The sequence below is a fragment of the Rhineura floridana genome, chromosome 2 (genome assembly GCF_030035675.1).
Source record: "Rhineura floridana isolate rRhiFlo1 chromosome 2, rRhiFlo1.hap2, whole genome shotgun sequence".
Taxonomy (NCBI): domain Eukaryota; kingdom Metazoa; phylum Chordata; class Lepidosauria; order Squamata; family Rhineuridae; genus Rhineura; species Rhineura floridana.
In genome coordinates, this window is record NC_084481.1 from 215,048,598 (window position 1) to 215,075,843 (window position 27,246).

The 27,246-nt window shown below is 42.6% G+C and overlaps 1 protein-coding gene across 3 annotated transcripts in view; it reads left to right on the forward strand.

Annotated features, from left to right (window-relative positions):
- The window catches only part of WDR25 (WD repeat domain 25), a 141,106-nt gene that overhangs the window by 99,341 nt on the left and 14,519 nt on the right, over positions 1-27,246 (forward strand). For all 3 annotated transcript variants that reach the window (XM_061612150.1, XM_061612151.1, XM_061612152.1), the window contains exon 4: positions 12,718-12,848. In XM_061612150.1, coding sequence (XP_061468134.1) covers positions 12,718-12,848 — 131 coding nt within the window. The remainder of the gene's footprint in view (positions 1-12,717; positions 12,849-27,246) is intronic.

Below are 27,246 nucleotides of genomic sequence, written 5' to 3' on the forward strand. Positions count from 1 at the left end.
GCTGGATGAGGGCCAATAAACTGAGTCTGAATCCTAGCAAGACGGAGGCACTGTGGATTGGTGGTTCCCGCTTTCAGATAATTGGTCAGTTGCCTGCTTTGAATGGGGTTGTACTCCCTCTCAAAGAGCAGCTCCATAGTCTGGGGGTGCTCCTAGATCTACCTTTGTCACTAGAGGCCCAGGCCAGTGGCTAGGAGTGCCTTGCACCAGCTTTGCCTGGTAAGACAGTTGCAGCCATTTCTGGACCGGGATAGCTTGACCACTGTTGTTCACATACTGGTAACCTCCAGGCTGGATTACTGTAATGCGCTCTATGTGGGGCTCCCCTTGAGGTTGGTCTGGAAGCTGCAGCTGGTGCAAAATGTGGTGGTGAGACTGCTCACTGGGGCAGGGTATCGCCAACATGTCACCCCACTGCAGAAAGATTTGCACTGGCTGCCTATTTGCTACCGGGCCAAGTTCAAGGTTCTAGTTTTGGTTTACAAAGCCCTATACAGCTTGGTTCCAGGATACCTGAAAGATCGTCTTATCCCTTATATACCCAGTCACTGCGCTCTGCAGGTGAGGGCCTCCTGCAGATACCAGCTTATCAGAAGGTCCGTTATGCACAACACAGGAAACAGACATTTAGTGTGGCGGCACGTACCTTGTGGAATTCCCTACACTTAAATATTAGACAGGCACCATCTCTGTTATCTTTTCAGCATCTATTGAAGACCTTCCTCTTTCAACAAGCCTTTTAAGTTGAAACCTTATCCCAGTCTGCTTCTCTGTTAAAATTGCTTTTTAATATGTTTTTAAACCTTTTAATAAAGAAACAATATTTTTTTAATCTTTTTTTTAAAGATGTCTTCAAAGCTTTTTTAAAAAAAATGTTTTTAAAGTTGTTTTGTTTTAATGTATTTTAAAGTCTGTTTTTATGTGCTTTTGTTTGCCGCCCTGTGCTCCTGCTAGGAGGAAGGGTGGGATGTAAATCAAATAAGAAAGAAAGAAAGAAAGAAAGAAAGAAAGTGATGCATTTTGGGGCAAAGAGTCCTAACTTCACATATATACTTATGGAGGCTCAACTGGAGGTGACTGCCCAGGAAAGGGATCTTGGGGTCATGATGGATGGCTCAATGAAAATGTTTACCCAGTATGTGGCAGTCTGAAAAATAAAACTATCAATATCATAATGCTATTATGCGATCACACTTGGAATGCTGTGTACAGTTCTGGTTGCCACATCTCAAAAAGGATATTGCAGAATTGGGAAAGTTTCAGAAAAGGGTAACCAAAATGATCAAGGGGTTGGAGCAACACCCCTATGAAGAAAAATTACAATAGTTGGGGCTTAGGAAAAAATGGGGGAGGGGCATGATAGAGGGGTATAAAATTATGACTGGTGCAGAGAAAGTGGATAGAGAGTTTTCTCTCCCACCCACATAATGCAAGAACCTGAAGCTGTCCAGTGAAGCTGAATGCTGGGGGTTCAGAGCAGACAAAAGAATGTGCATCTTTATATAGGGCATAGTTAAACTATGGAATTCATTTCCGCAAGATGAAATTATGCCCACCACCTTGGATGGCTTTAAAAGTGGGGTTAGACAAACTCATGGAGAGTAAGACAATCAGCGACTACTAGCCATGAGGGCACTACTTTCCAGTATTGGGCATGCTGGGGAAGGACATCAGTTGTGCTCATGGGGCCTGCTTGTGGACTTCCCATAGGCTTCTGGTTGGCCATTGTGAGAACAGGCTGCTAGACTAGATCAGGTTTTGGTCTGCTGCAGCAAGGCTCTTTATGTTATGATCAGAGACACTGAAACAGACGGTATTCAGAAGACCTATCCCTTCACTTACTTTAAACCATGCTTTTGGTATTCATAGATGGGATAATGGATAGGTGCTTCTCTGCTTTTTTCCCCAATGATTCTAGTCTCTTTTGGTAGAAAACTGGTGTGCGGTAGTTGTTCAAGATGTAATTACTACAGAATAAAAAAGTGTGGTCTTGTGGATGCTTTCTTAAGCTATTAGAGGATTCCTTTGACATATTAAGAAATGAAAGGGAGGAGATATCCTTGGGAAACATTAACTCAAGTTGCCATAAATTACGAAACACTTCCTACCCTCCCTCCCCAGGCTTAGATTTATAGAAAAACAAGGTTTTCTTATGCATAATGTAAACTCGTAACGTATATTATTCATAAGGATATAAAAGGCAACGAAAATTGTGAAAATGCATTTGGTTTCATACCTTGGAGCAAATTGTTTATTAACCTCATTAATTTGATAAGTATAATGGCAACGAACAGGAGATAAAATTCAAATCCTTGTAGCTGAATTTCCTGTGGCATTAATTTATGGCTCTGGAAGGGTTGTTTACAAAGACGATTGGTATTAAGCCACAGGATTCTGTGAAGATTACCACATACAATTAAATTTAGAAGAGAGTGTATCCATGGGAACTGGCAGTGCCTTACTTGAGAGGATATGCAAATCCTTGGTTGCTTTTAGACTAACATTAAATCTCCCTCCCCTATCTTGTCCTAAATCAGCAACAAAATATGTTTTAATCTATGGAGGTTTCACTAATTGCATGTTGTACTGTTTTTTATTTATTTTATTTTTAATTGGAGCAGAGGAGACCAAGGCTTTCATTTTAATGAGAGGGCTTTCTGACTCTTCTGGAAGACATCACTGAGATGTATTCAGTGGTGTGCTTTTTGGTCATTTGCATAATCCACCTAATTGAATCCTTTCAGATGGGCAACATTCACCTTGAATGGCATTAACACAGCGGATGGCAGCCTCAACTGTTGTCCATGTTGCACTCCTGTAGTTTCATTTAAGTGGGTTCTGGTGGAAGGGCAAATGGAGATTCAGAGCTGATCATGGGTTTAATGCAACCTTCACCAACCCAGTCCCCTCCAGAAGGTTTGGACTACAATTCTCGTGCTGTCTGGGGCAAGTGGGAGTTGTAGTCCAAAGCATCTGGAGGGCACCATGTTGGCAAAGTCTGATTTAGTGGTCCCTTTGGTGGTCAATTATAAAGCTCCTTCTCCTTTATTTCTGCTGTTACCTTGTACACTGTTGGTTCTACTTCCTTTTACTGTGTGGACTTTTGCTGCAATATCTTCTCGTTCTGCCTCTCCACCTACAAATTCTCTCGCCAATTTGAGAATCCTGCGCTATTAGGATCTGTTGCTCTCCTACTATTTCCCCTCTCCCCACCCAGTTCTTCCAGGCCAATGGACTTTTTTGGGAGCTAAAATTCTCAGGGGTGTCCCCATTATAGATTATCTCATTTTCACGCTAAACCACAATTTTTTGTTGCTGGGGAAATGACACCCCTCCCGATAGTGTCATAATTGCAGTTTTGAATGCCGTGCAGAAGGAGACTGTGTGAGTGTCACAACTGCTCATTGTAAACATAGACAATGATGATAATGATGCCTCTCTTTAAATTCCTACCACTTTGGCCTGGGCTACACATGCATTGAATTAGAGATGAAGTGGTAGAATGCTGAAGTGGTACCATAAGCTGTACCATGTCAAACTGCAGGTGGGAATACTATGGCTGTGGACCAAGGCTATGGTCTGAAGGCACATGAGGCCACCACCTTGCTGAAGCTAAGCAGGTCTGGGTCTGGTTGGTGCCTGGATGGGAGACTGCCTGGGAACCACATGTATGCCACCTTGAGTTCCATGGTGAAAGAAAAGTGGGGTATAAATGTAACAAACAAACAAATAATATTTTTATTACTATATTTATTTAGGGCTGTATTCAGGGTAGCATTTAGTGGCTGGTTCTGTCCACCCAAGGATTTCTCATTGTGCAGCAGAACGTTCTTCCTCCTTTGTGCCTCCTAAATGTGTCCTGGGTTTTCCTCCAGCCCTCCAAAACAAATTTGGGGACGGAATAAGGTGCATAGAAGTCCCATTGTTCTAGGGCTATTCTTTGGTTGAATACTGCTGATATATTGTTAGTGTTCCCTCGTGAAGAGAAACTCCATGCAAATACAAAACCACCAGAGGAAGGAGGGGGTTATTTTAGAGCTTGTCTATCTGATGTGCTAGACTTTACTTGCACATAGTTTGTATTTTTCCCCCAGACATGGGATCTTTCCCTAATGACATTCCCCATCTTCACCCTGGAGTGGCACGGTCTCCTCTCACCTCAGGATTCTCTTACCTCATTCTGTAGGCCAGACTTGAGACCCACAACATGTGTCACCGAGGGAAGGAATTATATCTAATTCCATATTTGTTTTTCATTTGAAACTACATGTAACATGTTTCCTGTGTCAATTTTATTGATTTTACTAATTTATGTAAAGCATTTTTACCTCTTAAAATGGCTTCCAGAGCAGCTTCCAAAAATCACTAATAAGACTTTTTATTATTATTATTAATTCAAGGCCTCTAAGGAAATCCTTCATGGCTGAACAAGAGAGAAAGCCTGCTCTCTCCCAAACCAACTTCTTCTGCAAACTGTTTTGTGCTGCGAGATTCATGCTTCTCTGTTCTTTTTTGTTCTGTGAGTTTAATGGTCTTTTCAACCTCAGAACAGTAATGAAAATATTTGATCACAAAGCCATGGACTGCCGATGACAGTTACTTGTGAGAAGTGCACATTGCATCAAGTGTATGTATTTTTCACACAGAAGCCCAATTCAGAAGTTACTGCTGATGCTTAGACCAACGGGTGAGAGGGGGTGTATTGATTGGCCCCACCTCTGATGTGTGTGCCAGTTAGCCCAGTTCCTTAGCATCCGTGTGCACAGTACCGCCAGGGCCAAAAAGATGCCAGCATGGTTAACGAGCAAAGTCAAGGAAGCTGTTAGAGGCAAAAAGTCTTCCTTCAAAAAATGGAAGTCTTGTCCGAATGAAGAAAATAAAAAAGAACACAAACTCTGGCAAAAGAAATGCAAGAAGACAATAAGGGATGCTAAAAAAGAATTTGAGGAGCACATTGCTAAGAACATAAAAACCAACAACAAAAAATTCTATAAATACATTCAAAGCAGGAGACCATCTAGGGAGACGATTGGACCCTTGGATGATAAGGGAGTCAAAGGTGTCCTAAAGAACGATAAGGAGATTGCAGAGAAGCTAAATGAATTCTTTGCATCTGTCTTCACAGTGGAAGATATAGGGCAGATCCCTGAACCTGAACTAACATTTGCAGGAAGGGATTCTGAGGAACTGAGACAAATAGTGGTAACGAGAGAGGAAGTTCTAAGCTTAATGGACAATATAAAAACTGACAAATCACCGGGCCCGGATGGCATCCACCCGAGAGTTCTCAAAGAACTCAAAGGTGAAATTGCTGATCTGCTAACTAAAATATGTAACTTGTCCCTCGGGTCCTCCTCCGTGCCTGAGGACTGGAAAGTGGCAAATGTAACGCCAATTTTCAAAAAGGGATCCAGAGGGGATCCCGGAAATTACAGGCCAGTTAGCTTAACTTCTGTCCCTGGAAAACTGGTAGAAAGTATTATTAAAGCTAGATTAACTAAGCACATAGAAGAACAAGCCTTGCTGAAGCAGAGCCAGCATGGCTTCTGCAAGGGAAAGTCCTGTCTCAGTAACCTATTAGAATTCTTTGAGAGTGTCAACAAGCATATAGATAGAGGTGATCCAGTGGACATAGTGTACTTAGACTTTCAAAAAGCGTTTGACAAGGTACCTCACCAAAGGCTTCTGAGGAAGCTTAGCAGTCATGGAATAAGAGGAGAGGTCCTCTTGTGGATAAGGAATTGGTTGAGAAGCAGAAAGCAGAGAGTAGGAATAAACGGACAGTTCTCCCAATGGAGGGCTGTAGAAAGTGGAGTCCCTCAAGGATCGGTATTGGGACCTGTACTTTTCAACTTGTTCATTAATGACCTAGAATTAGGAGTGAGCAGTGAAGTGGCCAAGTTTGCTGATGACACTAAATTGTTCAGGGTTGTTAAAACAAAAAGGGATTGCGAAGAGCTCCAAAAAGACCTCTCCAAACTGAGTGAATGGGCGGAAAAATGGCAAATGCAATTCAATATAAACAAGTGTAAAATTATGCATATTGGAGCAAAAAACCTTAATTTCACATATACGCTCATGGGGTCTGAACTGGCGGTGACCGACCAGGAGAGAGACGTCGGGGTTGTAGTGGACAGCACGATGAAAATGTCGACCCAGTGTGCGGCAGCTGTGAAAAAGGCAAATTCCATGCTAGCGATAATTAGGAAAGGTATTGAAAATAAAACAGCCGATATCATAATGCCGTTGTATAAATCTATGGTGCGGCCGCATTTGGAATACTGTGTACAGTTCTGGTCGCCTCATCTCAAAAAGGATATTCTAGAGTTGGAAAAGGTTCAGAAGAGGGCAACCAGAATGATCAAGGGGATGGAGCGACTCCCTTACGAGGAAAGGTTGCAGCATTTGGGGCTTTTTAGTTTAGAGAAGAGGCAGGTCAAAGGAGACATGATAGAAGTGTATAAAATTATGCATGGCATTGAGAAAGTGGATAGAGAAAAGTTCTTCTCCCTCTCTCATAATACTAGAACTCGTGGACATTCAAAGAAGCTGAATGTTGGAAGATTCAGGACAGACAAAAGGAAGTACTTCTTTACTCAGCGCATAGTTAAACTATGGAATTTGCTCCCACAAGATGCAGTAATGGCCACCAGCTTGGATGGCTTTAAAAGAAGATTAGACAAATTCATGGAGGACAGGGCTATCAATGGCTACTAGCTGTGATGGCTGTGCTCTGCCACCCTAGTCAGAGGCAGCATGCTTCTGAAAACCAGTTGCCGGAAGCCTCAGGAGGGGAGAGTGTTCTTGCACTCGGGTCCTGCTTGCGGGCTTCCCCCAGGCACCTGGTTGGCCACTGTGAGAACAGGATGCTGGACTAGATGGGCCACTGGCCTGATCCAGCAGGCTCTTCTTATGTTCTTATGTTCTTACAGTATAAATATTTGCAGTTACAGAGTCTTCACATGAAGGCTTCCATGCAATATGGCTGTATCGGTGCCAAAATCATTCACCTCACTCTGATCATGTAACACCCTCCTTAATCCCTAAACTGGCTTCTTGTATGCTTTGTCCTTATTTTCAAAGTCAGCTATAGCCTGCCCCTCTTATTTCAGCTTGGCTGTTGAGCCCCAGCTCTCCCAGGGGGATCAGGGTGGGGAGCCAGTCGAGTCCCAGCCTCCTCAGCTAGGGCAGGGGGAGGAATCAGAGGTAGATGAGACTTTCAAGGACAATGAGGGAGGGAGAGTAGCTGACAGCCTGCCAGTTCCCAAAGACAGTTCTCCCGCCGAAGCAGACTTCACTCTGTAGACTTCACTAAACAGAGCCATTGAAGGATGAGTGGGTGGGTGCACCAGCTCCACCACCCCCCAGGATTCCCAGCCTGGCACTTCAGATGCTTTCCTGCCTCCTGAGGCATCTATTCAGCCTGTACTGTCAGATGAGCCAGCGGAGGCTCGCCCCCCCTTCGCCCTGCACGAGACGTCGAGCGAAGGTGGGACTTCGCAGGAGTCAGAGATTGCGAGCGAAGACATTCCCTACTTAAGGCGGCGCCCCCCTGACCTGGCTGCTGAGACAACTTCCTTCACACGCTGCAGAGTAAGCCTTTAGGTAGCTTAGTTAGGGAATGTAGTGAGTTAGCACAGTTAAGTCTATGAAACGCATTGCCTTTGATGTTACTCTAATAACACAGGAATTAATTCCAGCCTCGCCTCCATTTCGTGACTCTCACTCTGGGCAGGACACTGGCTGTCATTCCTCCAGCAATTTCTACTGTCCCTCAAAATACTCCTCCCTTTCCCTTTTGTTTCCTCTTATCGTTAGAATTTCCTCCTAGCACACCTATGTGATGTCACCTTACTTCCTTCAAATGCCTCTTCAAATCTCTCATCCCCTTTCTGCAAAGCCTTTAACACAACTGCTAGTTCGCATGTCCTCCTGTAGGGACAGCTGAAGTGTCCTCTGGATGTTGGTGGAATCCAACTCCCATCAGCCCCAGCTAGCATGGCCAATGTTCAGGCGTGGTGGGAGCTGTAGTCCAAGAACATCTGGAGGGCACTATGTTGGCTACCCCTGTTTTACCTCCACTGTAATATGCCTCTGAATGCCAGTTGCTGGGAATCACAACTGGAATGAGTGCTGTTGTGCTGTTGAGTCTTGCTTTTGAGGCTTCACATAGGCATCTGTTTGGCCACTGGGAGAACAAGATGCTGGACTAGATGTGTCATTGACCTAATTCAGCAGGTTCTTATGTTCTTGTGCCATACTGTAACTCAGACTTTAACCACGACTAAGTGTATATATGCAACAGAAAACAGCCACATATGCCTTTCCTGTTAACCCCTGTCTCCACAGCCCTCATCTTCCTCTGTTTTCCCTGTGTTAAATTCTAGATTGTAAGCTCCTTGGGACCTGTCCTGTTGTACTCTCTAAAACTCCACGCGCATCAATGGTGCTATATATAGAGACAACTTTGACATTCTGATGGGATACATCTTCTGGAATTACACTCACAGAAGAGAGGTCAGGCTAATCTGACTTATGCAAAGGCATTAATTGCACCTTGGTACACTAATGAACTAAGGGTGATGAAACAGCCTGGACAACAGCTAGTGCGCAAGTGGCAGAAGATGTGCTGTGAGGCTGACCAGGCATGAGTGAAACAGCATAACCGTGCCTTCTGTGTCGTGGTGAGGGTGGCAAAGAAGGCCCACTTCTCTGCCTCCATCACATCCTCAAATAGCTGTCCAGTGGAGCTTTTTCATATTGTCTGGGGGCTGTTAACATCTATTGCAGGAAATGGAGTTTTAGACCTTGGGAAGCCCACAGTGAATTGTTTGCAAGGCACTTCAAAGGTAAAGTTGCTTGTCTCCATAGCAGTCTTGATGCCCCATCCCCATTTACTGTAGAACCCCGTGAGGTGTCCAGTGCAACATCTGCTGCAACTTCTTGGGATCAGTATCAGTTGATGCAGCCTGATGATGTGGGCAAGGTGCTTGTGACGATGCGGCCAGCAATGTATCTTCTCGTCTCTTGCCCTTCTTGGATTATTAAAGCTTACTGAAGGGGGTATGTCCGAGTGGATCCAGGGTGTGGTCAATGCATCCTTGCAGGAGGGAACAGTCCCAGCCACCCTGAAAGAGGTAGTGAAATGACTGCTCCTGAAAAAGACTACTCTGGGCCCATTGGTTTGTGACAACTACCGCCTGGTTGTAAATACCCCCTTTTAAGGGAAAGTGATTGAGAGGGTTGTAGCATAACAGTTGCAAGTACTCTTGGATGAAACAGATTATCTTAACCCATTCCAGTCTGAGTTCAGGCCTGGTTATGGTACTGAATCGGTCTTGGTCGCCCTGGCAGGTGACCAGAAGAACCTCACTAGGAAGTGTATTCTAAAGATGGGGAGCCACAACTGAAATGTCTGTCTCCCTTGTCACCATCCCGTGAGCCTCCCTTAGTGGAATGACCTGGAAAAGGGCCTCAGAAGAAGATCTAAGGGCCGGGGCGATTCATATCGGGAGAGGCATTCCAGAAGATATTGGGGTCCTGAGTCATAAAGAGCTTTGTAGGTCAAAGCCAGCACTTTGAATTGGGCGCAGAAGTGTGTAGGCAGCCTGTGAAACTGGAACAGGATAGGTGTTATATGCTGTGTTCGCCTTGAACCCATCAACAATTGAGCAGCCTCATTCTGCACTAATTGAAGTTTCTAAACCATTTTCAAAGGCAGCCCCATGTAAAGTGCATTACAATAATCCAGCCTTGAGGTTACCAGAGCATAGATTGCTGTAGTCAGGTTATCCCTGTGCAGACAGTGTCACAGTTGGGGCACCAGCTGAAGCTGATGGAAGGCACTTTGTGCCACTGAGGCCACCTGTGACTCAGTCAACAGCAGTGGGTCCAGGAGAACCCCCAAACTATGAACCCTTCAGAGGAAGTGTAGAGCAGGTTGCACACCACTCAATGAGTCAGAGGAACCACCCACAAACAGCATGTTACTCTTGTCTGGATTAACCCTCATTATCCCTCATCCAGTCCATTGTCACAACTAAGCAATGATTCAGCACACTGCCTCATCTGCAGAAAACAAAAAGGAGAAATAGAGCAGCATGCCATCAGCATACTGATGACAACACACTCTGTATGATTAAGAACATAAGAACATAAGAAGAGCCTGCTGGATCAGGCCAGTGGCCCATCTAGTCCAGCATCCTGTTCTCACAGTGGCCAACCAGGTGCCTGGGGGAAGCCCACAAGCAGGACCCGAGTGCAAGAACACTCTCCCCTCCTGAGGTTTCCGGCAACTGGTTTTCAGAAGCATGCTGCCTCTGACTAGGGTGGCAGAGCACAGCCATCACAGCTAGTAGCCATTGATAGCCCTGTCCTCCATGAATTTGTCTAATCTTCTTTTAAAGCCATCCAAGCTGGTGGCCATTACTGCATCTTGTGGGAGCAAATTCCATAGTTTAACTATGCGCTGAGTAAAGAAGTACTTCCTTTTGTCTGTCCTGAATCTTCCAACATTCAGCTTCTTTGAATGTCCACGAGTTCTAGTATTATGAGAGAGGGAGAAGAACTTTTCTCTATCCACTTTCTCAATGCCATGCATAATTTTATACACTTCTATCATGTCTCCTCTGACCCGCCTTTTCTCTAAACTAAAAAGCCCCAAATGCTGCAACCTTTCCTCGTAAGGGAGTCGCTCCATCCCCTTGATCATTCTGGTTGCCCTCTTCTGAACCTTTTCCAACTCTATAATATCCTTTTTGAGATGAGGCGACCAGAACTGTACACAGTATTCCAAATGCGGCCGCACCATAGATTTATACAACGGCATTATGATATCGGCTGTTTTATTTTCAATACCTTTCCTAATTATTGCTAGCATGGAATTTGCCTTTTTCACAGCTGCCGCACACTGGGTCGACATTTTCATTGTGCTGTCCACTACAACCCTGAGGTCTCTCTCCTGGTCGGTCACCGCCAGTTCAGACCCCATGAGCGTATATGTGAAATTAAGATTTTTTGCTCCAATATGCATAATTTTACACTTGTTTATATTGAATTGCATTTGCCATTTTTCTGCCCATTCACTCAGTTTGGAGAGGTCTTTTTGGAGCTCTTCGCAATCCCTTTTTGTTTTAACAACCCTGAACAATTTAGTGTCGTCAGCAAACTTGGCCACTTCACTGCTCACTCCTAATTCTAGGTCATTAATGAACAAGTTGAAAAGTACAGGTCCCAATACCGATCCTTGAGGGACTCCACTTTCTACAGCCCTCCATTGGGAGAACTGTCCGTTTATTCCTACTCTCTGCTTTCTGCTTCTTAACCAATTCCTTATCCACAAGAGGACCTCTCCTCTTATTCCATGACTGCTAAGCTTCCTCAGAAGCCTTTGGTGAGGTACCTTGTCAAACGCTTTTTGAAAGTCTAAGTACACTATGTCCACTGGATCACCTCTATCTATATGCTTGTTGACACTCTCAAAGAATTCTAATAGGTTACTGAGACAGGACTTTCCCTTGCAGAAGCCATGCTGGCTCTGCTTCAGCAAGGCTTGTTCTTCTATGTGCTTAGTTAATCTAGCTTTAATAATACTTTCTACCAGTTTTCCAGGGACAGAAGTTAAGCTAACTGGCCTGTAATTTCTGGGATCCCCTCTGGATCCCTTTTTGAAGATTGGCGTTACATTTGCCACTTTCCAGTCCTCAGGCACGGAGGAGGACCTGAGGGACAAGTTACATATTTTAGTTAGCAGATCAGCAATTTCACCTTTGAGTTCTTTGAGAACTCTCGGGTGGATGCCATCCGGGCCCGGTGATTTGTCAGTTTTTATATTGTCCATTAAGCTTAGAACTTCCTCTCTCGTTACCACTATTTGTCTCAGTTCCTCAGAATCCCTTCCTGCAAATGTTAGTTCAGGTTCAGGGATCTGCCCTATATCTTCCACTGTGCAGACAGATGCAAAGAATTCATTTAGCTTCTTTAGATTCCACTCAGCAGTTTCATGTAGATGTTAAACAACATGGAGGACAGAACTGATCCCTATGGGACCCCTTACTGGAAAGCCCATGGAGCCAAGCAGTGGTCACCAAGAACGACCCTCTGGAGCCATCCATCCAAGTAAGAATGGAACCATCCCAACACCCAATTCAGACAATCACTCCAGAAAGATACCATGGTTGGTGGTATCAAAAAGATCAAGAGATGAAATGCCATCTCATCTGGAGGTCTGTTCCACACAGCATAGGAAGCAGGGCTTTGGTGTTCTGGCACCTACCCTCTGGAATTCACTCTCCTTAAATATTAGACAGGTGCCATCTCTGTTGTCTTTTTGGAGCCTACTGAAGAGCTTTCTCTTTCAACAAGCCTTTCAAGTAGAGACCTTATCCCGGTCTACATCTGTGTTGGACTTGTTTGTGAAGATGTTTTTATTTTTTTTAAAAAAAGATGCTTTGTTTTTAAAATGTTTTTAAATATGTCTTTGCTTTTAAGATGTTTTATAGATTTTTTTTAGTGTTTTCATGCTTGTTTGCCGCCCAGGGCTCCTTCTGGGAGGAAGGGCAGGATATAAATTTCATAACCTTTGCCATTCCCGTATATATTTTGCTACCATGGATTTTTATTGAGCGTTACTTCTACAGTATGGAAATGAAATTGTGAAACTAAATTCTTACTTCCAAGATAAGTAACCCTCATCCCTCTCTTCCTTTGGTATTTCAGGAGCACAGACTTTTAGCAGTAGGAGTGAATTTCGAATCAGCACCCTGAAGTTTCTCCCTCTTGATCCAAATGTTTTTATTTGTGGAGGATTTAGTCCAGAAGTGAAGGCCTGGGATATAAGATCTTCCAAGGTAAAATTAACATTGAGTAAAAATGACTTGTACATGCTTGATAAGCATCCAAGGAAGGGAGAATGCATGTGGGTAGGTAATAATGCTGTTCTAGAGAGGATAATTGGCATTTTCTGTTAAAGCAGCATGGGAACAAAATTTTGCTCTTTCTTATAGAAGTAAACAGCTAATTGCAATCTTTGATGTGCTGTCCCTCTGAAACAAATTGAAAACAAAAAAGAAAGAATATGAACACATCTAAACACTTTATTTTGCATTTAATCTTCAGTATCAATCTATTGCTGTGCTAAGTTTAGGAGTTTTTATTCATTTAATTAATTAATTTATATCCCACCCTTCCTCCCAGAAGAAGCCCAGGGTGGCATAAGAATGTTAAATGTCATAAGCTGTTAAAGAATGCATACCCACCAGGTGATATCATTTTATAAGTAAGCATTCAACTGCCACATTAATCAGATGCAAGGTTTTCAAAACTGTCTTTGTTTTCCTGTTCTCTTGTAAGAACCTGTTTAATTTTCTATCAGTGTTTGGGTCTGGACCAAACATCAGGTGGTTTTGAATTAAATTACTACTCTTGGGCCATAATCATGAAAATGTATATGGACTGCCTTCAAGTCGATTCCGACTTATGGCGACCCCATGAATAGGGCTTTCATGGTAAGCGGTATTCAGAGGTGGCTTGCCATTGCCTTCCTCTGAGGCTGAGAGGCAGTGACTGGCCCAAGGTTACCCAGTGAGCTTCATGGTTGTGTGGGGATTCGAACCCTGGTCTTCCAGGTCGTAGTCCTACACTCTAACCACTGTGCCACACTGGCTCTCAGGCCATAATCATATGGACACTTAAATTCCATTAAAGCAAGTGGGGCTTACTCAGTAGGATTTCACTCATAGAATTGCAGTTGCCTGGGAATAGGGCTCCTTGAATATAATGGGATTTACTTCCAAGTAAATGTGAATAGGATTGCACTATTAGGATATGGTTCATATTTCTACTTAGTCCAAGAACATATAATGGCCAAATCATAAGAATTGTGCTTCTGAGAGAGAAGAGGCTAATTAATGCCTAACTTCATCAATGACTTTAAGTTATATGATAAATTCAAGAGACTGCTATTTTTAAAGTTTTCTAATTAAGAGATAACAGTAATTTCCCATTGTGGTACAAGGCAGCGGGGATGTTCCTGAGAGAGTAGTCTAAGACTGATAGTTTGTTATGGCAAAGGCAATTGATTAAGTGGTGTAAGGCAATGTTCTTCAACCTTGGATCCTCAGATGTTGTTGGACTACAACTCCCATCATACTTGGCTATTGGCTCAGCTGGATGGGGTTGATGGGAGTTGTAGTCCGATAACATCTGGGGACCCAAGGTTGAAGAACAGTGATGTAAGGTATCTTGTACTTTTATATCTATAGACAGACTGTGGAAAAAAGAAAGTGTGTGTCTGTGTCTGCTCTATTCATGCATTCTAAATATTTTGTAATAAATTACAAAATGAAACTTCAGTGAGCCTTCCTTAAGTCTACAGTGCTGCTTCCATTGGACCTGTAGGATGCATTCCACTTGGAAGTTTCAAAATGGTTCTCATATGACTTCAGAGTTGTTATGCGTTATCGGTATATTTATATACAATTTGACTTTAAACCCCTATTGTTCCAAGCCTTCTCATTCAGTATTCTTAGAGTATTCTTCTTTAAGTGTCCTTTGGCATCCAATTATCTGCACTAATCTTATTTTCTTGGTCCTACCATTTGCACTAAGATCCATTTAAAGCTTGAATGTTGTGTGATCTCATGTCACTTTTGAGGCCAAAGTAGATGTAATGTCAAAAAGACCACGTATTTATTGCACACACCAATATGCCCAAACCACATGGAAAAGCTGGGTGGTAGTGGTAAGGTTTAGTTTTCAACAGCAAAATGGGTGTGTGGATAAGTGCAGATCCCCCCCCACACCTTTGCCTGCCCTTTACCAACCCACAGTCCTTCTTGCCAAGCCCCCTTCTCCCAGCCAGCCGCATTTCCAACATCAGAGTGTGGGTGAAGAGAAAAATAGTAGGGGGAGGGGGGTTATGTATGTTATGGAAATATGTAGAGTAACTCAGCATCTGGGCTTGGAGTGTGCCAGTATGTGTATTTAAATAAGAAGCAGACTTTTACCCTGCATTTAGATCACTGAGATTTGAGACTTAAGACTTAGTAAAATAAAAAAAAGCTACTTTATTTATAGAAATACATAGTAGATAGGCTCAGGAGAGAGAACAAAGACAGAGATGTCTCCTCTCTCCTCGGACAGTCAAAGAAGAAGATGAAGGAGGGGCAGATAAGCTTTCCTGAGCATATCAGTCTACAACAAAAGGAAGTTAGGTAGAGAAGAGCACAGGTCAAGGTAGGCAAGCCTAGCCAGTTGGAAGACCCTATCTTCCTTCTGCAATACAAACAAAAGAACCCAAACAGAAGTTGCTCTTGTCCCACTTCCAACAATGCAGAGATGGACAAATCTATCAGTTTCAGTTCCCATAAGTTCCTCATTTTTTCAGTCTTAAATTTAGTTCTCCACATTTCTGCAGCAATTTGCTTTTTTTAAAAATCCTCATTGAATTTCGTCAGTATTTTAATGCGAATTTCTCCCAGTTGTATGCCATTTTGATGAATATATGCATTCTTGCAAGCAGTTTTCCCTGACTGAATGCATTTCCTCCCACTAATATATGCACATTTCCTCTGAATGTATACATTTTTGTACATATTGTTTGGTTGGAGAACTGCATAGTAAAATTCGGAGAAGTGCAGATTTCAAAGGATAGCTGTGTTTTTGGCTGAAGTATTCTTTTGAGAATTGTGATTTAGGTTGTTTCTCATTAAAATGCAAGCAAATTTGAATTTCTCCTCCATCCCTATGTATATGTAAGTGCTGGCTGGGGCTGACCGGAGTTGTAATCTTCCAGATTCCTCCTTTTTGCCCTTTTTGAAGATAGGGACAACATTAGCCCCTCTCCGGTAATCTGGCACTTCACCCATCCACCAAGATTTCACAGCGTCCCAAGAGTTCTTCAGTCAGTTCCTTCAATACTCTAGGGTGCAGTTCATCAGGTCCTGGAGATTTGAACTTATTCAAAGTGATTATGTATTTCTTGAGCATTTGTCTATCAATCTCAAGTTGCAATCCTGCCTCTTCAACTTCATTTTTGCCAGGAGGGTCATAGACCCTCTTCTGGGAGAAGACTAAGAAAGTAGGAATTGAGAATTTATGCCTTTTCTGTGTCATCTTTTATCATTTTGCCATTCTCACTGAGTAGCTGTACCACCATTTCTTTTCCTGTCTTTTACTGTGGATGTACGAGAAGAAAGCTTTTTTTTTGTTGCTTTGTAAGATCCATAGTATTTTTCTCTAATATACTTGCTGCAGCTTTGATCTCATATTGCCTTAAATTGTACTTTTAAGTCTTTCAATTTGTCATTCAGCTCAGAAGAGCAACTGATGGTTGTGTGGGCGAAACAGTTTCTTTCTTTCTTTCTTTCTTTCTTTCTTTCTTTCTTTCTTTCTTTCTTTCTTTCTTTCTTTCTTTCTTTCTTTCTTTCTTTCTTTCTTTCTTTCTTTCTTTCTTTCTTATAATGTTGTATGCTTTGGTTATCTTTACCAGGCCTTAACAAAACACACTCACCATATGCTATGATTCTCCAGGAGTGTCAATCTCAGCTTTCTTTTTTTTAAAATATATATAACGTAAGTGTCAAGTCTTTTGTACAGTAGGGTAGGGCAAGTGTGGGGAGCCTTTGGCCCTCCAGATGTTGCTGAACTACAACTCCCATAATCCCTGGTCATTGGTCATGCTATTATATATATATATAATATATAATATATATATATATACACACACACACATATACATACATATATATATATATATATATATATATATATATATATATATACACATACATACAGAGAGAGAGAGAGAGAGAGAGAGAGAGAGAGCCATCAGGTGCGCCTGGCACTGTACATAAAATAATACAATTAAAAGAAATCCCTGCCCGATAAGGCATACAATCTAAATAAAATAAAATGAAGACAACAAAGGAAAGGAAGGGAAACAAATAGAGGACAAAATGAGAAGTTCAAATACACATACTTTAGTTATATAAATATAGATTTTTTTAAAAAACCAACAACCTTAAGTTGAAACTCCAAAAGCTTTGGAAAAAAGGAAGATTTTGAAATAAAACTTAAAAACTGAAATTAAGGGAGCAGTCCCCAAGTGCTCTGGGAGACAATTCCAGGAATACAGAACAGCAGCGAAAATTGCCGAAGTCGAGCTAAAGAGCAAACAATCCTGAGACAGGAAAGAAGCACAGAATTTGAGGAACGGAGATCCCAAGCAGGGCTATTGTGAGAAATAAGAACTGAGAGATAAGAAAGAGCCAAATCACGTAAAGCTTTAGAAGTTAAATCAAGAAGCTTGTACTGAATCCTGAAATAAATAGAGAGCCAGTGAAAGGACTTCAAAAGTGGAGTAACATGGTCAAAATGATGGGCCAAGTAGATGACCTTGGCAGTGGAGTGTTGAATTGAAACCAAGGCACTGATACGATTTCGTAGAAGACCAGTCAAAAGAGGATTGCAATAGTCAAGGCGAGAAATAGCTAAAGCATGAACTAATGTCTTTGCAGAGAAAACAGACAAAAAGGGTCTGATTCTAGCAATATTGTAGAAGAAAAAACTGCAGAACTTTGCTACAGCCTTAATGTGGGAACAGAAGAAAGAGAAGAGTCAAAAGTAAAACCAAGACTATGTGCTTCTTCCACAGGATAGAGAGGGACGTTGTCAACAGTGATGGTAAATGTATATTGCGAAGAGGGCTTAGGAGGAAAGATGAGCAATTCTGTCTTTGCCATATTAAGTTTCAGGTGCCGATAAAGCATCCAGGCTGAAATGTCTGAAAGAAATGCCGTAATACGATGTTGGACATCAGAAGAGAGTTCTGGGGTTGAAAAATATAACTGTGTCTCATCAGCATACAAATGATACTGAAGGCCATGAGATTGAATAAGATTGCCCAGGTGTAGCACATAAAGGGAAAACAACAAGGGTCCTATAACTGAGCCCTGTGGTACCCCAACCGGATGGAGAAAAGAGGATGATGCACATCCTCCAGCCTCCACATTAAGTGAACAGCCAGACAAATAAGAAACAAACCAAGGACAGAATCACAAAACCCCAGATCACGAAGGGCAGACCTGTGTGGGGCCCAGGGCAAAAGCATAGTTGGGGACCCCCCACATTCTTTCTGTCTTTCAAACCTCCTGCCCAGAATAAGCCGGCAAGTGCTGCCTGTAAACGTGCTGCACAACTGATGAGCAGGTGGCAGGCAGCACAAGGAAGCCACTCAGGCAGGGGATTCAAACCTCCCACCTAAAAGCCTCACACACACCCGCTTTGCAGCTGATGAGCAGAGAGGAGAAAAACCGCTCAGGCACACAGCCGAAGAGCGGGAGATTCCCCAAGGGGAAGTGGCTGGCGAGACTGCATGGCTTAAAAGAAAATACCCCGCCGCAGCCCAGCTTCTCATCGCCAAGCACAGGGCCCCCCAAAGCGTGGGGCCCGGGGCAACTGCCCCCCTTCCTGGTGCATAGGGGCGGCGCTGACAAAGGGTGTCCAACAAGAGATCATGAGCAACCGTGTCAAAGGCCACAGAAAGATCGAGTAAAATAAGAACTGAATAGAGACCTTTAGACTTGGCAGTAAGGAGGTCGTGTGTGATCTTCGTAAGAGCCTTCTCAGTGGAGTGCAAGGGATGAAATCCAGATTGAAAGAGATCTAGAGCAGAGATATGAGAAAGTCAAGGCAACATCATCAAACAGCACATTTTGAAACAAAAGATAACAAGGAAACAGGCTTTTAGAGAATGGGAGAAAAATAGCATGTTTAAATGCAGAAGGTAACGTGCCAGAAGAAAGAGACAGATTAAAAATGTAAAGAAGAGAAGAAAGAACAGCGGGAACAACAATAATTGAAAGACAAGAAGGAACTGGATCAAGAGAACAGGTAGAGAGATTTGAAGATGACTGGACAGTTCATCAGATGAAACCGTAGAAAAAGTAGAGAAGGTAGAAGAAGAAACACATTTGAATGGCCAGTAACGGAATAGAGTCAGTTGCAGCAAGATCAGAATAAATAGTTTCAATTTTAGTATTTAGAAAGTGGCAAAATCATTAGTGGAGAGTGAAGGAGGAAGAGGTGACAGGGCAGGCTTTTCAAAGAGAATTAAAAGTAGAAAAAAGACTGAGGATACCTTGCGTTACCATGAATTAATGATGTGTTGTACTGCTGTTTGGCTAGAGTAATAGCAGAGGAAAAAGAAGAAAGAATAAATTTTAATGAACATGGTCTGCCCCTCCTTAGTCCTCCTCCAAAGGCATTTAGCAGCCTGGACACAAGAGCAAAGATAGAGAATAAAAGGAGTGAGCCAGGGTTGGGGTTGAGTGGGATGAACCTAATGTATTGACAATAGATGCTTGCTTGGACTGATGGGAGTTATAATTCAGCAACATCTCAGGTCCACAGGTTCCCCATTCCTTGCCTAAGGAGAGTCCCAGGACCCAGATAGGGAGGCCTGGAGGGCTACATTTGGCCCTCAGGCCTGAGATTCCTTACCCCTGTTGTAGGCCATATTTTTACCACACTCCCCCCATGCCATTTTACTGTTGGTGAGCCATGTTTGCAAAGTGAACTCTGACTTCTGAAGCATTTCGGAGTTGTATCATGCCAACTAAAAAGATCAAACCTCAGTGATTGAAAAGGCCTTGGGAATTCTGTTTTTATCGTTTAATGTTCCCATTGTCAGATATGTAACCCTGCTAATATCTCAGAAAACTGTTGTATATTAAATGCATGTAAGATTGGGTTCTCTGCACAACAAGTTTGCCACTTACAGGAGAGTTCAGCCACTATAAAAACCAATGTACAGATTCTTCTGCTTTATAAGAAATAGTGGCAGATAAAGAACATTTTCCTCGTTTTTTCTTCTTGAGCAAAGCTTCTTATGATTACTTATCTTTCTGCTTTTTTTTCTTCAATTGAGAACATACAAAAACAATATATCATATATCAATATATCACTATCAAATGGCTTCTCGTGGCTAGAAATGCTTTAACAGAATAAGAGATAAAAATTTGAATGCTTTTTTAGTTCTTTACCAAGAACCATTTCAGTTCATCAGAGTGGCCTTATCATAGCTAATATCTATGTTAAATTTTCTTTGGGGTTTGTAAAAGATACCTGGTGGAATATGTATGAGAATGTAGCTGCAACAGCGCTAGAAACAATGATTGCTTCAGGTGGATCAGAAGTTCCTGTCTTTCAAAAAGATGAACCTTAAGGAGCCAACAGACTTGTGTTATACTCCTGGAAATGTCTGTCTTTTCTACTGGCAGAGCATTTTAAAGATCAGCCTAGCTACTGGAAAAATTGTATATGCACTATTGAAACAATAGGTGGGACTGATGTATTTTATGCAATGCAACAGTGTACATGGTAGCTTAATTTAAGCCTCATCTTCACTATACATTTAAAGCAGTATCATACCACTTTAAACTGTAATAGCTTCCCCAAAAAAATCCTGGGAACTGTAGTTTGTTAAGGGTGCTGAGAGATATTAGGAGACTCCTATTCTTGTCAGAAAGCTGTGGTTCGAAGAGTTCCCTGGGAAGAAGGACTGTTAAATCACTCTGGGAATTGCAGCTGTGTGAGGGGAATAGAGGTCTCCTAACAATTCTCAACAAACTACAGTTCTCAGGATTCTTTGGGAGAAGCCATGACTGTTTTAAGTGATATGATACTTTAAATGTACAGTGCAGATGTGGCCTCAACCAAACCAGGGGGGGGTGAGGTCCCTGCCCCAAGGACTGTACAATCTAAAGACAGCTGGTGATGGTGTGGGTTTGTGCAAAATTACATGAGAAGGAATATGCCAGGAAATGCAAAGGCTGCAAGTCAACAGGAATAAGGAGGAATAGAAGAGGCAAGGATGATGAGGGGTAAAAATGGACAAGAGCAGCAGGTATATGTATTTAGGCTGGTTTTGGTTGGGAATGAGGATTAAGGAAGTTCATATAAGTCTGCTTGCCATTGTGAGTCGGTATCTGAAATGTCAGGTTTTTTTTCTTTTACAGTGGAATCCTTGCCACCTTATGCAGAGTCTTATCCTGGTCTCCAAGCCATACTTGAACTTGGCTTTTAGTTAGAGTTTTGCTGTGCTTTAATGCTTTTATAAGGAGGGGTTCCACCCCTCTAAGACTCCCTGCTGCTGCCCCGTGTTACCGTTTATCTTGTTCACTGACTCATGAGATGCCATCATGCAAATAAAGACGCCAGTTATAGCTCTATATTTTATTGAGACATTAATAGATTTGAGAATTAAGTATGTTGTCTACAACATCAGCCTCTTCTGGTTTGATGGCATTTACACACATTCAGGAGAGGGAACACTTTGAATCCATAGAGTCATTCACGTTCATGTTTTGTACAGCTTCCTTTTGCCAAACAAATATGCAGAAGAGCAAAATTGCCATCTGATTTGCAATCCCCATAGTTCCCATAGTTCTCCCATGACCCCCCCTTCATTTCTGTGATATTCACCCCACGGACACCTATTGGGGCCATTTCTTCATAGACAGGCTGCTCCTTCTCACTCTTCAGATACCAGTGTCATTGGCTCATAAAGTACTTCTTCCTCACTGCTTGAGGAGCTTTCTTCTACACCACTGTCTGAGCACTCTGCTCTGAACTGCTGAGATTGCTGGAGGTGGGATGTTTGGAGGTGTCTCATTCATGCATTTAGAGACTACCCAGATCTGCTCTGGGTCAGTTAATTTTGGTTTATAAAAGGGATCAGGAGCAATCCAGTTTGTAGCCATGAGGCTAGCATCATAAGGTAGACATTTGCTTCAATACAGCACATATGCTTCAATAAATTTCATATATAGTAGGGCCCCACTCATACGGCAGGTTAGGTTCCAGACCCACGCCGGAAAGCAAAAACCACCGGAAAGCAGATCAGCTGTAGCGCGGGGGTCTGGAACCTAACCTGCTGATCACGCCAGAGGAGGAGAAGATCAGATCTTCCCTTCCTCCAGCGCGATCAGCTCGAGTGCAGGGGTCTGACCGCCCCCAAGGAGAAGATCAGCTGTAGCACGCTACAGCTGATCTTCCCCTCCTCTGGCACGATCAGCTGGAGGGCGGGGAGCTCCAGCCCCCCCCAGCTGATCTCCCTGCTGGCGCCGTATTAGCAAAACGCCGAAAAGCGGGGCACCGAGAAACGGGGCCCTAATGTAGGTCTTTGGAAGTGCAATGCCTGTACTGGAGAACTCTTGGGGTAGGTCCTGCATTGGAATATCCATAATCTGTGACACAATGTTGTTGTTTTGTTGTTGTTGATGATGATAATACTATTTATTATTAAACAATTATTATTATTTAAATTTATTAGTTGCTTTTCTACATAAAAATGAACCCAAAACTATGTACAGTAAAACTATTAAAACCAATATAAAACTAACACAATAAAAGTTAAAAAAACATAATACATAGATAAGACAGTGGAACAACCCACCCCCTAAAAGAGGCTACAACGTCAAAATCCCTCCAAACACCCTCCAAAAATTAAGAACGGAATGCCTGGGTAGGTATATCTCATTCTGTAAAACTACATAGGTTGTAGGGGACTTTCATCACTGTTATTCCATAGTTAGAGAAGTCAGCATCACACAGTAATGATGGCATGAGATGGGGTGCCAAGTGCTACAGGGCCTGGTCTCATATACCCCAGCTCAGAGGTATGCCCCTGTCTTTCAAGAAGGTCATTAATTTAGAATGGGGAGTCCCATCATTGACACATGAGCAAAATGAGAGCCCCCAGCACCATGATGTAACCTAGTGGAACATTCATGTGAAGCGGTCCTATATTCCTATTAGCTTGGGGTGATGAGTGGGGAACCATGTAGGGGGCTCAAGTGACTTAACACACTGGGGAGGTTTAAATGTGAGCCTGTAGGTCATGGGGACTCTACCCTAAAGCAGCCTCAGAAACACTAGATGCACAGTAAGGAATCAAAAGTTATTCTCTAGGATTGGAGATGAAGGGATAGTAATGTAGAGGTGATATGATATCCCAAACAATATTTAGCTTCATTTGGCCCCTCACACCAAAACTGGGGTTCAGGGGCCACACAGAAGGCTGAGAGGACTCAAAATGTGATCCTTTATTTATTTATTTATTCTCATAAAATAAAGAAGTGAAAACATCAGTAAAGAACACTACCATTTATTTAAAAAAGTTAAAACAGTTCCAATACAGATTTCCTTAGGAGCAGAGCAATGAGATGACTGTGTAGAGAAGTTACACAGCACCCCAAAAACAATATTTAGGTCTATCAGTTCCTTAAACCAAGTTTGTGGGTTTAGGGGCCGTGCAGAAGGTCAGGGGGGAACTTGAAACCCATTCCTTAGGATTAGGGGTGACAACACTGTCACAAAGCGGATTTACAACCCACACCAAAACCAATGTTTTGCGGCTGCACCCCAAAATAGCCCATCCGGGGGAAATCTATATGGCATCCTAAAGGCAAGAGCAATCCTAAGAGGCAGTGGAACTTATGTTGAAAAGTGGATGGGGCACTATTATTATTATTTGATTTATATCCCGCCCTTCCTCCCAGCAGGAGCCCAGGACGACAAACAAAAGCACTGAAAACATTAAAACATCATAAAAACAAACTTTAAAACACATTAAAACAAAACATCTTCAGAACTGTTACTTAAAAAAAAGGTATGAAAACATCTTTTTAAAAAACATTTAAAAAAAGAAAGTTTAAGAACATATTAAAAAGCAATTCCAACACAGATGCAGACTGGGATAGGTCTCACTATCAGGTTTCATTTGTGATATATGGTATGTACTATTTTTCTAATTCTTGCATTAGCAGAAAGTCTGAGAAATCAGAAGTGTTTTTTTTCTGCTGCCTAAATGACAATAAAGAGGTCTCTAGCCAGGCCTCCTTGGCTAGGGTGTTTCAAAGGCGAGGAATAACCATGGAAAAGTATCTCCAATACCATCCACTGCACTTCTGACTTTGGGGACATTCAGAGAAAGGCCTCAGATAACAATGTCCTTTGATGGGTGGATTGATAGGGAGAAGGAAATCCAACAAATATATGGGTACTAAATTGTGTCAGGCTTTAAAGTCACTGGGAGCCAGTGGACTTGTATCAATACAGGCAAGATATGATATCTTTATTCAATCCCCGTTAGCAATTTAGCAGCAGTGTTCTGGACTAGCTGCAGTTTCTAAACTGTCTTCAAAGATAGCCCCACAGCTACTGCACATTACAGTAATCCAGCCTCAGAGTTACCAAGGCATGGAAAACTGTGGCTAGGCTATCTCTGTCTGGAAGTAATTGTAATCAGTGTATCAACTAATGGAAGGTCTTTTGTTCCCCAAGGCTATTCGAGTCTCAAGAGAGAAAGACAATAACACTCCCAAACTGCGCACCTTATCTTGTCCACTCCCTTGGACTGATGAACTGCTAATCAACAGCATCTCCCCCTTGTCAAGATTCTGTTTCAATTTAATGACCCACATCCAGTCCACTATTGCTGTGACACCTCCTGGACAGGGCTACCCTGGTTGTAGTTATCAATATACTGATAAGCATCTGGTTTTGATTACTGCAATTGCACTGTGTGTGCCGCTGCCTTTTGAGGACTGTTAATTAGTGCAAAACAGAGCAGCACATTTATTAACTGACACCAGACATATAGAACATGTCCCATCAGTGCTTGTAAAGATGCACTGGCCAATTCAAAGGGCTGGTTTGGACCTATAGAGCTCTAAGCATCATGGGGCCAGAGGACGTGAAGACCTGCCTTTTCCTCCATGAGCCTGCCTTCGTATGGAGATCAGCCGTTGTGGCTTTCCTGTGGGTATCTCCACCTCCTGCGGTAATTTAAAGAGGATGGTGCTCAGTGATGGGGTCCTTTTGGTTATGGCACTCCCCCTCTCAAATTCCCTGCCTAGAGTGGTTCACCTGGCACGAGCTTCATCAGCTCCCACTGAAAACCTTGTGATTTGCCCAGAGCTTTTAGGCTGTGTGACTTATTTTTAGCAGGTGTTTTATTCTGCTCTGCTCTGAGCTTATTTTTTTATATGTACAGTTTTATTGTTTCTGCTGCTTTATTTTGTAAGACCTGTGGCCCAAAGAGTGGCTAATAAATATTTTGGACAAATACCTGAATGTGAGAAAGAGGGAGAGAATGAGAGTAGAAGCAAAGTGCTCCATATTCTCCCTGTAAAAAGTGATTGGGCAACTTCAAGCTGTTTTATGGTGAGGCTATTGCTTTATTGTCAGGCTGTGCAACGAGTCCAGAGCCGTAAGAACATGGAGTCCAGATTTGTTGCACCCATTGCTTGAGGTTACACCTGCAAATGAAGGGAGATGGATCGCTGGTACAGAAACTGCTTCGAATCCAGCTTCATATATGCTATTCATAACATTGAAAGTGGATGAGTCTTTCTGAAGCGGCTTTCACATGCCCAAATGGTCTTCCTTGAAGTAAGCCTTCAGCTAGAACTCACTTCACTTTAAGTAAAAAGAAATTCCAGCATAAGACTGGTTTTTGTTAACTTCAGACACTATTGTGCCTCTTTCTGAAAGTCATTTGTGAGTATCTAGAATATTGAGATTTAGCAAGCAGCCTTTTTTTTTTTGTAAAATAAACCTCATAAAAAAAGCAAAGCCCTTTTTCTTTTCTTCCAAACGGAAGGGTGAGTTTACTGATGTATGTCAGGATTTAAAATCTGCAGAGTTTAAATAGCAGCTTTTACTTTTTAGAAATCTATCAGGGCACTAAAGCAACATTTTCCAACATTTTAAATATGTTGCTTCTTGTAGAGGCCTGGCAGCCTTGCTTTCATGCTTGACAGTAACCGCACCCTCTGGATTTCCTAGTCCATATCTAGACTTCCTGTAAAGACAGGAAGTGCCTCTATTATGACAAGAAAGCTACCCTTCCCTGCCATTTTGCTCTCCCTCTGGGTATCCTCCGTTTTGACTCCTCTGCCAAGGCAACTGAGGCATCGTTGTTCCAGCAGGCTTTGGCAAGGGAAGGGTGGTAGCTCACTGGTAGGGATCGAACAGCTCGATCCCTGTCATCTGCAGGTGGGATTAGGAGGAATTCCTGTCTGAAACCCTGGAGAGCAGCTGACAGTTCACTGTTGGCCATCCTGAGCTAGATGGACCAATGGCTTGACTCAGTATAAGGCAGCTTCCTATATTCCTATCTTGTATTCTGGTGGGTCTTGAGGGCAGCCTTTTTTCTGATTGTGAACCTGGATCATGGTTCAATAGTCTGATCCTGAAGTGGAGATTATGTATTTTTGAAATTGCTATATTAGATATTGCAGAACCAATTGTCTTTTTGCTGTGATTTAACTTGGCCCGGTTTAGATGTGATGGTAGACACTTATCTGTGTGTCCTTATCTCGTTTAAATGCTCTTGCTGCTCATGACATGTAAGTAAGTGGATTACAAACTGTCTGGTGTTGCTTAAGGGCTCTTGGGAGAAGAGGTGTACCTCACTAGTAGAACGCACGCTTTGAATGCAGAAGGTTCCAGGTCCAAACACTTGTATCTCCAGGTGGGGCTGGGAAAGACTCCTATCTAAAACCTTGGAGAGCCATTGCCAGTCAGTGTAGGCAATACCTGGTCTAAATGGACTAATGGAGCGACTCAATGAAACAGGGATGGTGTACCTGTGGCCCTCCAGATGTTGTTGGATTACAACTCCCATCATTTGTGATAACTAGCCATGCTGGTTGACGCCAATGGGAGCTGGAGTCCAACAATATCTAGTTGGCAGCATTCTGCTGGTCCCTGTGGTAGAAGGTAACGTCATACATTCCTATGATCAGGTTCCACCTCGCCCAAGTAAGAGTAGAGCAGCAAGTTATCCAAGAAGTGGGCGCGGTGGCAAAATTCAGGTAAGTGCCTAGAAAGGTACCCTGCTATCTACTTTCTTTCTCTCTCTGTGTCTGAAATTCTTTACGCTTTTGTTGTCTTTGTGATGCAATGTTCAGCTGCTTTGGAACATGATGAAAAAGATCCATATGGTGTTCCTTGGGTACAAGCATAACATATAAGCATATTTATAGATAGAGGCACATGTTGCAAAGCTTTCAAACGCTGGGCTTGTAAGGGTCCTAATTATGCATTTTATTTTATTTTTGGACCATCTTAATCAGTGATTAAAATATGAATACTCTGGGATTCCCAGTCACTATTTTCTCTCTTCTTCTCCCCTTGCTTTTATGCCTCTCCCCCCCCCCCCCCGCCCCATATACAGC